Source organism: Diabrotica undecimpunctata, chromosome 10, assembly GCF_040954645.1.
Source record: "Diabrotica undecimpunctata isolate CICGRU chromosome 10, icDiaUnde3, whole genome shotgun sequence".
Taxonomy (NCBI): Eukaryota; Metazoa; Arthropoda; class Insecta; order Coleoptera; family Chrysomelidae; genus Diabrotica; species Diabrotica undecimpunctata.
In genome coordinates this window covers 33,531,582-33,549,324 of record NC_092812.1, presented here as the reverse complement: position 1 = coordinate 33,549,324, position 17,743 = coordinate 33,531,582, and the positions used below count along the sequence as shown (strand labels likewise).

At 37.6% G+C, this 17,743-nt stretch overlaps 1 protein-coding gene across 2 annotated transcripts in view; it reads right to left on the bottom strand.

The window, feature by feature from the left end:
• The window catches only part of LOC140452141 (lachesin-like), a 374,675-nt gene that overhangs the window by 39,217 nt on the left and 317,715 nt on the right, over positions 1-17,743 (bottom strand). For both annotated transcript variants that reach the window (XM_072546233.1, XM_072546234.1), the window contains one exon: positions 1,630-1,926. In XM_072546233.1, the coding sequence (XP_072402334.1) occupies positions 1,630-1,926 (297 nt within the window). The remainder of the gene's footprint in view (positions 1-1,629; positions 1,927-17,743) is intronic.

Here is a 17,743-nt window from a genome sequence, read left to right as displayed (position 1 = left end):
AGCCAGAGTCCTATTCGGACGCGAAATGCGACTACCTTGTGATCTAGAATTTGGGTGTCGACCTGGAGAAGATGTAGCAGGTGAAGATTATGTGATCGAATTACGAAGAAGAATGGACGATGTACATGAGTTGGTCCGTTCCCACCTTCAGATCGCTAGCGACCGAATGAAGAAACGGTACGATACACAAGCCGAAAAGGGTTGCTTTAAGAAGAACGACAAAGTATGGCTGTATAATCCCAAGAAGCGAAAAGGTTGTTCTCCCAAATTGCAGCAGTTTTGGGAAGGTCCATACCTCATCATGGAGAAGATCAACGATGTCATCTACCGAATAAGCAAGATTCCGAGGGGAAAGCCGATGATAGTACACCATAACCGGTTGGCATCTTTCGAAGGTGACCACGACGTAGATGAAGAAGTGGAAGTAAACCAAGTCCAAGATGTGTTTGACCTCACGTTTGAGGAATTCATGGGTGCCTATGGAGGTACCGGTAAAGCGAGACATGGTGTTACCACTGAAGAAAAGCAAGATCTACTCGAGCTCCCCGATGACTACTCGCTGGCCCTTACCATCCCGGCCAGTATCAAAGACGCACCAGGGTTGGCATCCGTCTTTCGAAGGAAGTTTGGTCGAGTTGCAGAACTTCAATGCCAAGTGCCAGCTCCCGGTAAAACCTTGAAACTCCAAGATGCATCACGTTACCTTTTCTACCTGGTAACAAAAGGCACTGCCCGTGACCAACCTACCTACCGAGATGTATGGGAAGCCTTACTTCAATTGAGAGGGCACGTACTAGAGTCCGACGTGCAAAAGTTAGCCATGCCAAAGTTGGAGTGCCGCCAATTAGATTGGAGGGTTATCCGAAATATGGTGGAGGAGATCTTTAAAGACACCGAAGTCCAGGTGTTAGTCTGTTGCAATCCGCATAGTTACTGGTGCGGAGAGAAAACCGTCCCTTGTCATTTTTATACAACTGGAAGTTGTAAAAGAGGGTCCAGTTGCCGATACCAGCATACCGTTCCAGTTCTAGTCCCAACAAGGTTCCAGGAGGAACCATCTTTTGAGAGGGGGGCAATGTTACGTAAAAATATGAGTCATAGTTTTAACCTTTAAAACATGTTTTTAATCTAATATGTTGTAGAGTTTACGAGAGGCCTCGATTTACCTGAGCGACCTTCCAGAACCGATGCGAGGGAAATCCAGTTGCCTTTACCGTTTCGCCATCGAAGGTTTTAGACTATTCGAGATAACGGCACTGGTATATAATAACGGAACTTTATTTGGAAGGGACAGTTAATAAAGAAGATTCGCGCTCGTGATATTATTGTTACGCTCGCCTACTAATAAATTATTGTGTATGTAGTGATAAATAAACTTATATTAATTATCGTGCCTTTTAATAAATTAAAGTAGGAACAAGATAATAAATTAGTAAAGACATTATAAATTAAAGACATAACAATTAATAAATTCACAACAATAGAATAGGAAGGAACACAAATATGATTAGAAGTTACCAATGATTTTACTAAAAATGATTAAGGGTAAGGCCCCTGTAGAAACTCAGTTTTGCTTAAAACATTTTGTTTCATCCTTTAAGATATTTCTTAATAAATGGTGAAACTTACTATACAATCTAATAGTCCCATCAGTTTCCCCTCTGGGATTCTTCGCGACGCATTTGTAGGTGCCGTAGTCACTTTGCTGAATGTTGTTAATGGTGAGTTTCATGTGGGTCTTATATGAAGGATAGCCGACGCTGTTTTCCGTGCGATACTTCCGTGAATCGTGTATCATATTCTGGCCGTCTTCTCGGGTCCAGTAGTTTAGGGAACTTGGATTCGCCTCTGTGAAACATTCGAGGGTCACGGCGTAATTTAAAGGAACTCCTACCAGCTGATGGGGAATCCATAACATTGGAGGAACTGAAAAAAATATAAATAATGCAATAATATTTCAGTATCGAAGTTTCGTAATTCTCATACTCACATTAGAGATCTTTTTTAGAAATTTTAAAAATTAAATAACGTAACAAGTACGTTGAAACTAGATTACATATTTCAAAATGGACTTTTATTCTTGTAGACCTTTCCATACTGCTACGTGAAAAGTGTTTTGTTTATACCTTATATCTATATTTTATAGCAAAAGATAAGGGCTTCTAAGAAAGCCTATTGCTGACTTCAGTTTGTTACCTGATCAGGTTCTTATTTTGCAATCGTAAATATTAATTCGTAAGCAGTGAAGTTCCTCTGCTCTGTATTTTAGCAGATTCTGTGTACATTTTACAAAGATGACAAAGTAAGAGATTTTTTCTTGGAATAGGCATTAGACACTCAGCCAGTCTCAACAATTTCATTAAAAGAAAGAAAAAATGAGGAAAAAAGAATATTAATGCAATAAAAAATTAAAGTAAATATTACAGGTAGGATTAAAGCATGTTCAATCATACCGCAAATTTTTCAAAATTTTTTCGTTCACAAATTTCGTTTAGCTACGCCCATGATCAACTAATCCTTAGAAGAATTATACTACGCTTTCTAATGGGCATATCGAGGGCAGGTCATGGTTCTCTTGAAACAAGTCAATAGCTTGTGTGTTTTGTCTATCCACTAACCCTTCACTTCTAAGAACAGATATAATTTTCTCGCTTTCTAAAATTTCCGAATATCAGCGAAGTCCCTTTCACCCGAGTCGATTCTTAATTATAAAGTATAATTAGGGCTAATCTCACATGACCAAAAAAAATTCACATCTGGTTTTGAAGCTTTAAGAAAATTTTTATATAGCGACTAGAAGGCTGTAATAACATTTTTGCTAATCAAAGTTATATTGTTCTGCATTGCCTATTGGTTAAGGAATTATCTGCAGTTTTAAGCTGCTAAGAATTTATAAGTTGTGGACTGCAGAGTCTTTGATATAATTTAGCTCTCCCAGACAATAAATGGTTTGGCTAAATTAAAGTGTTTTTCAGCTAGTACTGAATTTCTGAAGACTATTAGCACCCATAACCCCTATTACTATTCCTTTATTTGTTTTTGAGCAATAAATATAAATCGAATCAAATAAACTACGTAAGAATTTAACCTCCCCTCTACCCTCTAATTTAACCAATTGCTTTTTACGTTAACTCATACCTGTGTATACAATATTTAAAGGTTATCTTGATGGACTGCGTTATTGTAACACTTAAAATTTCCAGGAAATAACTAGAGCCACGGGGTGTATCAAAAAGGGGAAGTTTAGTATTTTTTCTAAGGTTATAGTGGAGCACGATCTCATTACACTCATGATTCCCATATATGCGAGTCTTTGAACTTCTTAAAATCTGTTATTGCTTAAGAACAGGCCTATCTGTTATCCTCCGCTAACCTTAACTTTTTTTAAAGTATTGTTACGAACATGCTTTCGAGATGGCCCAGGTAACGGTTGCATTGCATCTCTAATACTCCTCGAGAAGCTTCGAGATCCATCGAGTGAGAGACAGAACAACAGGTCACGTAGGCGAATTAGAGGTGGGACAACTCCCGAATGTTCTGGAACTTAATACTTTTGGTATATATATGACGCGATTTTAGAAGTAGGGTTAGTTGTTAAGATACTACCGAACTGTAAAGTTATAAATAAATATATGTATATAAATTCGAACCGCTCGTTTTATTTAATCTCGCTACAGTGGTGTTACGGTGTGAGTAAAAGAAATAAATTCAGCAGTGACTTTTGAAAAAGACTTTTGAACTTTTGAAAAGTATTGTTCGTCGGGAACATCCGCGTAGTTCGGTAGTGATCTTTGTACGAAAAGAACATTTAAAAAGTACGTGTGTGCCTGACCACACATGTATGTGTGGTGCTAGTACAACTTTCAGTAAAACAGTTGCGTGAGCAACTGGAAGAACGCGATGAAGACTGCAGCGGGTCCAAGAAGATACTCCAAGAACGACTAAAAACTGATCTTAACAAGAATGGAGATGACCCAGAGACATTCCATTTTCAGTCAGCAGAAGAAGCAGTTTTAATGAAGATAGAAGAAACTTCTAAAAAAACTGATGATAAATTCGAGACTGTTTCCAAAAGATTCGATGAAACGTCTCAAATGATAGAAGAATCTTCTCGAAAGAATGATGAAAGATTCAATGAAACGTCTCAAATTATTAAAGAAATAGCTAGACAAAATGACGAGAAATTTGAAAATGTGTCTAGAAGATTCGATGAGACTTCTCAAATAATTAAAGAAGTATGTAATCAAAACAATGAGAAATTTGAAGAAGTCTCAAGAACATTCGATAAGATACAGAAAAATGTAAACGACAAGATAGAAGACGTAGAAGAGAAGATCAAACAATTAGAGACCATGATAACTAACACAAAAGTACTACCACCAGTTGATACAATAGCCTTAGATCCGGTAGTGAAACAAGAATTACCTAGAGACGAAACGACACATAATATGAGATTCAAATTGCCACCATTTGATGGAAAGTCTTCTTGGTCCATATACCTTAGACAATTTGAAGCTATTGCGACAGCCAATCATTGGACAGAACAAGAAAAAGCTGTTTCCTTGACTGCTGCTTTACGAGGTGATGCTGCAGATATCCTAAGATCGATTCCTAAGGGTCAAGAAAAATGTTACCAGACCTTGTTCACTCGACTAGACAAACGTTACGGAGATGCCCATCTACAACAAGTCTACAAGGCGCAACTAAGAAGTAGAATTCAACGAGCAAGTGAAAATTTGCAAGAGTTTGAAGCAGATGTTGCTCGTATAGTGCGGTTGGCTTATCCGGAGGTACCAGACAACATTTTAGAAGAAATTGCTGTAGATACCTTCGTCAATGGGTTAAAAGAAAGTGAATTACAGAAAGCATTACGACTAGCAAGACCGAAAGTTCTAGATGAAGCGCTCGCTATTGCCTTGGAACATGAAACAGCTAGTCAAACTTCACGGAGTCATCGAGTAAGAACCATTGAAGAAGGCGACGAACCAAACGATGAACGTCTGGAAGAAATGGTACGAAAAGTAGTTCGTAACACGATGCCGAAGAGACGTGAGCCCAGATGTTGGAATTGCGGTGACGTAGGTCATATTAGCCGTAATTGCAAGAAAATGATACAACAGTCGGAAAACTAGAAAGGGTCGACAACAAGGGGCAACTGCCGACCTCGAGAAACACAGCCCCCATAGTAACTGTGAACATTACGTCCTCAGGTGGAATTCATAGCTTGTACATAGAGGGTCGTATCAATAATAAAAGTAGATCATTTTTGGTAGATACAGGTGCAACGAGAACTATTGCACGGCCAGAAGTAGTACGAGGCCATCTTAAATTATTGCCTGCAACAGTAAAGCTTAGAACAGCAACTGGTGAGATAATTAATACATATGGCGAGGCTAATATGTCAGTATCCATTGGCCAGATCACAGTGAAACATACAGTATTAATTGCAGAGATCTCCGATGAGTTCATATTGGGGATGGATTTACTAAGGAAAGTTGGGGCTGTATTGAATGTCAAAGATGGAGTTCTCGAGATCAGTGGTGAAGAGTTGCCGTTTCATGAAGACAAAGAAAATGTTATCAGCTTAATAACTACTTGTGACGTAACAATACCCGGTAATAGTGAGAAAATTTTGATGACCAGACCTGATGGTTACTGCCGAGAGGGAAGTTTAAGGATGGTCGAAGATGTGAATAATGCCGAGTTCCTAACGGCAAAAGCTTTGGTGAGAATTCGAGATGTCGTTCCTGTAAGAGTTATGAATTTAAAGGGAACTGCTATTAAGTTAAGTAAAAGAACTTTGATCGGACAGTGTGTTCCCGTGGCTTCGATTTGTTCCATGAATACTAATGAGAAACCGTCGAAATCTAAGTATCCAAAGGAGCTTGTTGAGACGATGATTAAAACGTGCCAAGATCTTGATGATGAACGAACTAAAAAAGTGAAGTCTATGGTGATAGAATTTCAAGATGTTTTTGCCATGGATAAGAAGGATAATGGCAAAACAAGCATAGTAAAGCATAAAATTAATACCGGAGACGCTCAGCCAATCAGACAACAACCTAGACGACTTCCATTTTCGAAAAGAGATGAAGCCGAAGACATCATCGAAGATATGAACAAACAAGGGGTAATTGAACCATCAAACAGTCCATGGACATCACCAGTAGTCCTAGTAAAGAAGAAAGATGGTTCAACACGTTTTTGTATTGACTACCGACAGCTCAATGCAGTAACTAAAAAAGATAGTTATCCTTTGCCCAGAATAGACGATACTTTGGATACACTTTCTGGTTCTCGTTGGTTCTCCACACTCGATCTGAAAAGTGGATATTGGCAAGTAGACATGGAGCCAGCTGATCGTGAAAAAACCGCATTCTCGATAGGATCAGGGCTTTGGCAGTTCACAGTTATGCCCTTTGGTTTATGTAATGCCCCGGCCACATTTGAAAGATTAATGGATGCAGTTTTAAGAGGTCTAATATGGAAAACATGCCTGGTTTATTTGGATGATGTAATTGTAGTTGGAAGATCCTTCGATGAACATGCCAATAATCTAACAGAAGTCTTTCAACGATTGCGGGCAGCGAATCTAAAGTTGAGTCCGAAGAAATGTCACTTGTTTCGACGAGAAGTGAAGTACTTGGGACATATTGTAGCAAGTAATGGTGTAACAGCTGATCCTGAAAAACTTGCAGCAATTAAGGATTGGCCAGTACCAAGAGATAAACACGAAATTAGAAGTTTTCTTGGCCTATGTACATATTACCGCCGTTTTGTCAAAGGATTTGCCAATATCTCCAAGCCATTAACAAAGTTGACAGAAGAAGGCAAAGAATATACATGGAGCGAAGAGTGTCAAAGAGCTTTTGAACACTTACAAATGGCTCTGATTAGCGCACCGATTTTAAGCTACCCTAGACAGGCAGGAAAATTTGTGTTGGACACCGATGCAAGCAACAGTGCAATAGGAGCTGTTCTTTCCCAAATCCAAGATGGGCAGGAAAACGTCATCGCTTACTTTAGCAAAGTCTTGTCAAAACCAGAAAGAAACTATTGCGTTACCAGAAGAGAATTGCTAGGCGTAGTGAAGGCTTGTGAGCATTTCCATAAATACTTGTATGGCAGAAAGTTTCTTCTTCGCACAGATCACGCTGCTCTAAAATGGCTCCTACAATTTCGTAATCCAGAGGGTCAGATGGCAAGATGGTTAGAACGATTACAAGAATATGATTACGAGATCGAACACAGGGCTGGCAGAGTTCATTCAAATGCTGATGCCCTTTCGAGACGGCCGTGCAGTGCAAATTGTAATCACTGTCTTAAATTAGAAGAACGACTTTGCCCCGTGAGACGAACCACCGTCATTAATGAGCAATGGCAGCCTCAACAGCTACAAGACGCTCAAGCAGATGATCCATGTATAAAAAGAGTATTGGATTGGATGCGTCGAAGTGAGAGACCTTCTTGGCAAGACATTAGTGCATGTAGTCCAGAAGTCAAGTGTTACTGGAGCCAATGGAATTGCCTAGTGCTGAAAGATGATCTTCGGTATAGAACCTTTGAGAACGATGATGGTACAGAAACTAAGCTTCAGTTAATTGTACCTAAAAGTAAAGTGTCAGAAGTATTGCGTCAGTTGCATGACGGTGCATCAGGTGGACACTTTGGTATCACGAAGACTCTGCAAAAGGTTCGAGAACGGTTCTATTGGGTGAACTGTAAAGATGATGTAAGAAGATGGTGCCGGAAATGTGAACTGTGTGCAACCAGTAATGGTCCAGCTGGTAAAAAGAGGGCACCTATGAGACAGTACAATGTTGGTAGTCCTATGGAAAGAGTAGCAATCGACATTGCAGGTCCACTTCCAGAGACAAATGATGGAAATAAATATATCCTGGTAGCCATGGATTATTTTACGAAATGGACTGAGGCTTATGCGATACCAAATCAAGAAGCTGCTACCGTTGCAGAGGTACTTGTTAAAGAATTCTTTAGCCGATTTGGTGTTCCCTTGGAGATCCACTCCGACCAAGGGCGAAACTTCGAGTCAACCCTTTTCCAAAACGTTTGTAAATTGATTGGTGTCAATAAGACCAGAACGACACCCCTGCATCCTCAATCAGACGGAATGGTCGAGAGAATGAACCGAACAATGGGTAAACACCTATCCAAGGTTGTATCAGAACATCAAAGAGATTGGGACCAGCATATTCATTTATTCCTAATGGCCTACCGCTCGGCCGTGAATGAAACTACAGGCCAGACTCCAACCTGCCTGATGTTAGGTCGTGAAGTTCGTTTGCCCTGCGACCTAGAGTTTGGCTGCAGACCTTCCGAAGAACATGTTGCAAGCGAAGATTATGTCGACCGCCTGAAGTTAAGAATGAACAACATTCATGAACTTGCCCGACAACACATCCAGATAGCCAGTGACAGAATGAAAGATCAATATGATTCTCGATGCAAGAGTGAAAGCTATGAAGTAGGTGATCTTGTTTGGCTTTATAATCCACAACATCGTCGAGGCTTGTCTCCCAAACTACAAAGACAATGGGAAGGTCCGTATGAAATTAAAAAGAAAATAAATGACGTAATATACCGAATTAAGAAGTTGCCGAAAGGTAAACCAAAAGTAGTTCACATAAATCGTCTTGCACCATATGCTGGCTCAAATGAAACAGAAGAAGCACGAACCCTTCAACATGAGATCAAAGATGAGCGGCGACCAAGCTTTAATGAATTTATGACAAATTACGCAGAGAGAAAGAGTGCTAGATTCGGCGTAACCACAGAAGTTCAGCAGGATCTTTTTAGTGTTCCGCATAACGTCTCTCTAGCCCACTGTGTTGCTCAAGATCTTGAGATGACTAAAGGAATCTCATCCGTATTTTATAAGAAATTCGGTCGTTTGGACGAGTTAAAAAACCAGCAGCCTAAAGTTGGAAGAGTAATGAGATTAGAAGATGGTTCTCGATCTTTGCTGTATATGGTGACCAGGAAGTCGTATACAGACAGGGCAAGCTACGAGGATATATGGCGTGCTCTAACTAATTTGAAGAAAATTGTATGCAATTACGACATCAAGAATTTGGCCTTACCCAAGATAGGCCATGCACTAGATAATCTGGACTGGAAGATTGTCAGAAGCATGCTTGAAGTGATCTTCCGAGAAACCGGCGTACGAATTACTGTGTGTTGCATTAACCCGATGAAATCGTATCCTTCAAAGTCAGTAGACTGTTATTTCTTTCTAAAGGGTTCATGCAGAGCTGGAGAGTCCTGTAGATTTCGCCATCCTGTGTCTACATATAGAGTTGCTGATCGGGACGGTCAGATTTAAGAGGGGAGCAGTGTTACGAACATGCTTTCGAGATGGCCCAGGTAACGGTTGCATTGCATCTCTAATACTCCTCGAGAAGCTTCGAGATCCATCGAGTGAGAGACAGAACAACAGGTCACGTAGGCGAATTAGAGGTGGGACAACTCCCGAATGTTCTGGAACTTAATACTTTTGGTATATATATGACGCGATTTTAGAAGTAGGGTTAGTTGTTAAGATACTACCGAACTGTAAAGTTATAAATAAATATATGTATATAAATTCGAACCGCTCGTTTTATTTAATCTCGCTACAGTATTTTTACGTGCTTATTCTTAATCTGTTTTGAGCTCTCATGTAGGATACAGCAGTTTATACCCTGCTGTCAGCCCTTCTCTAATGCATGAGGAAAAAAATGATAAGCACTTCTTCCACAGTTGTCTGTGACGAATTTGGAAGGTGTTTTAAGTTGGTATTTGGAGCTATCAAACAAAACTTCTGAATACTTAATCTTTTCCAGGAGTGACACTGTTGTTTCAACAATGGTATCGGAATCCTTCTCTATTAAGCTATCATCTATCACTACCTACCACAATAGAGGCATTAAGATAGAGTACCCACTGGCAAAAAAGTTTATGATAGATATTTTCTTGAAACTTTCGCCATCTCTTCATTGGGCCATGTCAGACGGGGTTTCGCGTCAATCCCAAGGTTTTTATCACTCCGTTTATCGAAAATCCACCCATACCAATCGTAACTTGCAGGATCTCTTATCATCCACCTTCACAAGCCTTCATCCAAAACGGTTACCGCGAAAATAACATCAATAGGAGCATCCACAGACATTAATCTCTCACTTAATCTCAATCCAAGGACTCAGACCCTCATCATATGAAAGCTTTTCTTCCATACATCAAAGGTTTCAGTGACAAAATAGACAAAATTCTTAAATGAAGAGGACTAAAGACAATATTTACCCCTCAACAAAAACTTTCAAATCTTGTTTCATCAATAAAAGACAATACTCTAAGTAAACAATACGGAGTTTATGAAATTCCTTGTGCAGACTACCCCCGATCTTATATAGGAAAAACAAATCGTAGAATCCAATATAGGATTTATAAACATTCCATTTCTGTTCGCAATTTCGAATCAATTTCAACTCTAGGTCAACACTATCTTCATACAGGTCACAAAATTGATTTTGAATACTCCAGAACCATAGCCCTCATCCGTTTCTGTAAACCAAGAATTATCTGAGAAGCCATAGAAATTGAAAAGAGGCCAAATTGTCACAGTAAAAGAGATGACGGCATTTGGTTACCTTTGACATGGAGACCTCGCATGAAGAAAATATCGTCCACTCCACTCTTCAATGAAAATCCATCTGTCAGAAATGTTCGCTCCAACCCTCGCGCCAACCACCACTCAAACCACGTCACCATCGACGGTATAAATGAACCAACCGCTATTCCCAGTAGCAGTAATCCATTGATTAGTGATCAGTGAAGTAGTGTTTGGACACTCAGAAGATTGAGATCTGGGAGACAATTGACGCGGTTCAACCCAAAAGAATGTTGAGTTTAATATTAATTCTTGAGCTTTAGATTTAATATATATATATATATATATATATATATATATATATATATATATATATATATAGAAAAGAAATTTAATCTTTGCAGATAAGTTAAACGTTTTCGCCAACGAGAATTAATTTCTTCTTCAGGGCTGAAAGAGAATAAATTATAATTAGCTACCATATATTATCTATTAAAAACATTATTGATCTTATCGTAACTTAGAATTGTAGAGTTAGAATATTAAAAAACTTTGCTAGTAACAACATAATGGTATTTTTTGTTACTATGTGCAAAAAAAAAGTTTTTTTAACGTTGGAAATGTATGGTAGCTTTGAATTTAAAACGCAAAGGTTTACCCAAGGTTAATCGAAAAACCCAATGTAACTACATTTAAAAGGAGGTAATTCTTTGAATTGTCGGCAATAGAATGTAGAATGTAGAAAATGGGGCGGCCAATAGAGCCTGATACACTGCGACCTTTGCAGATCTATTGTGTTTCCCCCTTATTTTAAAGCACTTCATCTAGCTTGGTCCTCTTAATGAGACTCAACAGCCTTGATAGTGGCCTTTTCATGTAGCCTGGTGCTTCCGGTTTTTCCTCTCCGAGTTCTAGAAACCGCATTCGTGCGAGACCTTCGCAATGGCACAGAACGTGTAGAGCGGTTTCCTCTTCTTCCAGACAGAAACGACAGGTGTCCTCTTCTGTCAGGCCTATGAGACTCAGGTGTCTATTGAGTCTACAGTGCCCAGTGAGCAGACCCACTATCATTTTGACAGTCCTGCGTCTGTGCGAAAGTAAGTCTGCTGTAAATTTAGCCGAATGTCCTTCGATGAACTGTTTGGCCTGCCTCTGTCCTGGTGAGTTGTTCCACCACTCAAGAGACTTCTGTTGCACCCATTTGTGTATGGCTGCCCTTTTTATCGTATTTGCGATTCCAAAGAAGGGTTCCGGACCAACCAGTGGCGTAGATGCGCCTTCTCGGGCCAATTCATCGGCCTTCTCGTTGCCACGATAACCCTTATGTCCCGGCACCCAGGCAAGTGTCAACCTGTTTTGACTTCCCACCTGAGAGAGGACATCCAAACAGTTCCATACCAGCCATGAATCGACCTGTACCGAACTGAGAGCCTTTAGAGCCGCTTGACTATCCGAATAGATAACGATGGAGTCGTTATCTACATTTCGGCCGATTAGTTCCATAGCGCACCTGTGTATAGCAGCTAATTCGGCTTGAAATACGGTCGCGTATGTTCCTAGACATACCCGGACTTCCGTCCTTGGTTTTATGCCATATATTCCAGCCCCCGTACCTGTATCCGTTTTGGAGCCGTCCGTATACCATATTGAGTTTGCTGTTAGCGGAGGACCAGTTTCCCAGTCCTCTCTTTTTGGTATTATAATTTGAAAATTTTTGTTAAAACTATACCTCGTAACCATTCGGTCTACAGGCATTCCTAGAACGGGGTCTGCCTTTATGTCCTGGTATAGCCTTAAGTTATCAGCTCCCTGCATCATACTTATTGGAGCTTGGCCTTGGATCAACCGATGTACTGTTGATCTGGCTTCACTCTGTATGTATATATGCAGAGGTGGTAGGTTTAGCAGAACTTCTAGCGCGTCCGTTGGGGCTGTTCTCATGTCGTCGGCAATAACTAAATTTTTTATTGTTAGAAAGTGTAAATGTGAGGTTCTGTTTTAGCCAGAACGCATGTGCTGACAAATTCAAGTAGTTCTTTTGAATCTTTATGTCGTTAAGGTTCATTGGTAAAACCGAATGAAATTAAATCCCAGTATAGGGAAATATTATTTTAGATTTTCTTTTTTAATTATATTATATTGTGTATGTAAGACAAGCAAGGGAATTTTATCTTTTTTAGTTAATGAAAATTAATTATAAAAGTAGGTTAGTTGTTAATGGATATATCAGTCAAGTTAGTTATCTGTGATGTTGTATTGTTCTTGGTATTTGATTTAAGTAAGAAGTGGTATATATCGCTTAGATTCTTAATGTCACTCTTAACATTAATGGAGAAATCGTTAAGGAAAATATAAGACATTTCAATGAACTCTCTTTTAGATTTATTGTTCTCACGGTGGAGAATTGTAGTGTTAGTATAGTCCATGAGATGACCAGTGGAATGGACATGTTTGGCTAATGCACAGCGGTCAGGGTGAAGTCGAGAATCACTTTTGTGTAGTGTAATACGTGATTTCAATAATTGAGATGTTTGGCCGATGTAGGAATTGCTGCAAGAGAGGCATGGAATGTTGTAGACAATTTTACTAAGCCTATCTATGGGAGTCTTATCTTTTATCTTGGAATAAAGATTATTAATTGTTAGGGCTGATCTACAAGCCACATTAAGTTTAATGTTATTATTATTACCAAAGATATTTTCAACACTTTTCAGAATCCTTGTTAACCCCGGAGTGATATCTCTGATATATGGTAATGAAAAATATTTGTTGATAGGAGTATCCAAGACTGGGTTCCCACTTAAGACATCAGGATCAGCATTGTTAGTCGTATATTTATCAAATTTATCATAAAGGAACCCGGCCTTCACCGAAAAGCATTAGTATATATAATATATATATATATATATATATATATATATATATATATATATATACCCGGTATTTTAGGCGTCACGCCCTTCCGGTAGGGATCTATGGAGGAGTATCACCGAGCCGCAAGCCCTTATCTCTTGCCGTACTGCTCCACCATAGTGTTCCATAGTTCCTTTCATACTCAGGATTAAAAAGGAAAGGATTAATCAAACCGCGTCTATAATAAGTCGGTTCTTCCATAATATTTCGGTAGTTTCCCAATAACATTTAACAACCCATTTGTGAATACGACCATCGGCGTATTATCCACAGGGGTAAAGGGATTAGAAATAATTTAATATATTAATTATAAAAAAAATGTTACACAGCCCCCTCCCAAGAGAGGAAACTGGTGAAGAAGAAGAAGAAAGAAAACGGTTTCCGATCAAAACCTATGGATACATTTTTTTTATATACCCTTCAAACGATTCGAAGAACGTGCATCGAAAAGAAATATAAGATATAAAAGACCCAACGTCAAGATAACAAAATTATTTAAGGTAAACTTCGATACAAAAGAAATCTCTATTTAAGAGGTAGCATCGAGATCAGTGCTCATGAGTAATTCGTTAAGATAAATTAGAGAACGAGATATTTTTAGGAAATCTCTAATTAAAAACACTACAATAGTAACTATACAAAAATACTACATATGTATATATATATATATATATATATATATATATATATATATATATATATATATATATATATATATATATATATATATATATATATATATATACATAAATTCGTCCTAAAAGGGGATATATTTTCAACAAGGTAACAAAATTAAATTTCGATGTATGTTTAATAAACATCAAATACACGAAACCATTTAATTTTCAGTGCATTGTTGTTACTAGTTTATTATTTAGTTATAGATTGATTTCCTATCAATAATATTTACACGCTGCATTTTGCATTGAACGGGCGGTTGAAATCAAGAGATAATAATTATATTTAACGTCTCTGTTGTTTGTTAATGACTTCACGATAGCCCAATATTCAAGTTGGCTTTACACTATACAGTTCATTTTGAAAGGACCGGTAGATCTGTTGTTATGTTATGTTCTTCGTAATAATCAAAAATAGGGCACTATTATAAGGACTGGTTCATTGAACAAATTAAGATTATGTAATACGCGGAGGGATCAAAATCACGACGGGATAGACAAGGCAACAATAATTGAGCTGCAATAACAAATATATTCAAGATAGCCTTGGAATTGTAAAGGATTAAAGTCAAAGGACGAAAAAATAACTAAGGAACTAAAAAATCTTAAAGTAAATATAGCCGCCATAACTAAAAGAAATACTTCTTATGATGATTCACAATGGAATAGGTACAATCGAAAGAGTTGCGGTGTTTAGTTGTATGAATAATCAAGAAGTAAACATTTAGAAAGGTACTCATACACGAATAAATGCATAGTAACCACAAGATTAAAATGTTACAGAGGTTATATTACAATCATTGGCGTTTATTTTAACGGATGGGTCGACGGAAGAAGATAATGAATTTAGTATCACTCAAAGAAGAGAAAATATGTTTGGGACCATTAAACAATTCGATCCTGCTAAAAGTGATATCATGTCTTATCTAGAGAGACTTGAGCAGTTGTTTTTATGTAATGTAGTGGAAGAAGACAAGGAAGTTCCATTATTGATTACTCTAATTGGTGGAGAAATTTAGAGTGTCTTAAAAGACTTATTAGCACCAGAACTACCAAGTTCAAAAACATTTGAGAAATTAAAAAGAGTTCTGACTGAACATCATAGTCCAAAGCGTTTAGTTATCGCTGAAAGTTATAAATTTTACAACACAAACTAACAGCCGCAGAAGAATATTAAAAGTTTTGTGTCAAAACTAAAAAGTGTGGCTCAATATTGTAAATCTGCGTTGATTACGGATCATCAGCCATTACAGTTTATCTTTGGCAAAAATAAAAGAATTCCAATTTCAGCTGCTGCAAGAATCACAAGATGGGCAAAATAGACAAAATTCTTAAATGAAGAGGACTAGAGACAATATTTACCCCTCAACAAAAACTTTCAAATCTTGTCTGATCAATAAAAGACAATACTCTAAGTAAACAATACGGAGTTTATGAAATTCCTTGTGCAGACTACCCTTGATCTTATATAGGCCAAACAAATCGTATAATCCAATATAGGATTTATAAACATTCCATTTCTGTTCACAATTTCGAATCAATTTCAACTCTATCTTCATACAGGTCACAAAATTGATTTTGAATACTCTAGAACCATAGCCCTCATCCGTTTCTGTAAACCAAGAATTATCTGAGAAGCCATAGAAATTGAAAAGAGGCCAAATTGTCACAGTAAAAGAGATGATGGCATTCAGTTACTCTGTCCGGTTATCAATACTATATTCAGTATAAAAAAGGGGCAGCGATTAATAATGCTGATGGTTTATCACGATTACCCTGTGGTGAAAATACAATTATTACAGATTGTTTGTATTATTTGATCTTGGTAGATCAAATACCTTTTAAATGCTTGTCATATTGCGACAAGCGACAACAAGGATTTGTTTTTATTAAAAGTAAAACACTTTATTTTGTCGAGTTGGCCCAGGGAAGTGAGTGATAAATCACTGAAATTATACTTTAAACGTAGAAACGAATTGTCAATGAAACAAAATTGCATCCCATTGGGAAATAGAGTACCTAGTTATTCCTAAAAAATTACAAGGTAATATATTAGACTTATTTCATGAACAACATACCGGTGTTGTTTGTACTAAAATCTTGTTACGTTCATATTGTTGGTGGCAAATGTTAATGAATATAATGAAAAATTTATATCGTGTTGTATGTCAATAATGTCAAAATTTTACAAATTTCAACAAGGAATTATGTCCGTGGCCATCAGCACCACACAACTTTTATAAAATATGTATAGATTTCTTCTTTAAATTTAACTACACATTTTTTATTTTAATTGATCAGAAATCAAAATGGTTAGATGTCAAATTAATGTCAAATGGCACAGATGCATCAGAGACTATATCAAAATTAAGAGACATGTTTACTATAATTGGTTTTCCTGTCGAATTAGTCTCAGACAATGGACCTCCTTTCAATTCCAGTGAATTTGTGGCAATCTGTGAAGCAAATGGAATAAAACCAGTGAAGACACCTCTGTACCACCCTCAAAGTAATGTTGCTGCTGAGCGTAGTGTTCAAACAGCAAAGACAAATTTGGAAAAGGCCCTGTTGACTATTAAGAGAGAGGAGATTAATAAACAATTAGTTATTTAGAAAGTTCAAAACTTTTTATTCTCTTATAGAACAACTCCTTCAACGGCTACAGGGATTTCTCCGAGGGAAAGTATTTTTGAAGTTCGTCCTAGAACTAGATTTAAAATATTGAAACCTTCTTGCCATAATAGTAACCATTGATCGATTTCAATCAACAATGGTCATACCTTGTTAATGAATGTGTTTATATTAAAAACAAACAAACAAAATTATGGCAGAAATGTAAGATTATGAAAATTTTAAGTTACTATACTTATCTAGTATCTAGTAATGATGTTATAAAATTCGCGCATGCAAATGATATGGGAAAAGACAGAGGTGACGATAGAATCCTAGATTTTGACGAGACCCAAAAGTCGGAAACTCCTATAGTGTGTGGTAATATGCCAGTGTTACGTGACAGTGTTACAATTGAACTCACAGTGAATCCAAATTCGAGACACGAATCGGTTCAACTAGAACCAAAAGAGCCCATCCCAAGTTCATCATAAGAAGAAACAAGCCCATGAGCCTCTCTACCTAGAGATGAAACATCCACGGATTGCAATATTAGAACGCTCTCCGGAAGCAGCTTGATCTCTAATGAGGGAGATGTTATATATTAATCCTGCATTGGAACAGTAGACACTTAAGTAGAACAGTAGAACAGGAAAATTACATAGGCTTGGGTGAGGTTATGTTATGTCGATCAGCAGTTCCGAATGTCCACGCTGCTATGATTAATTTAATTATATGTAACCGTTTTATAAGTAAATAAATATTTATGTTTTGTTAGTCCGTGATTTATTAAATACACAACAATATTTACCAAATGTGCTTAGATCAATCATCATTACCATTAACTGTTTTAAGTCCACTGCTGAACATTTGGTCTCCTGTAAATATATACACTGTATCATATCTCAATACCTAGATCAAAAATCTAAAGATAAGT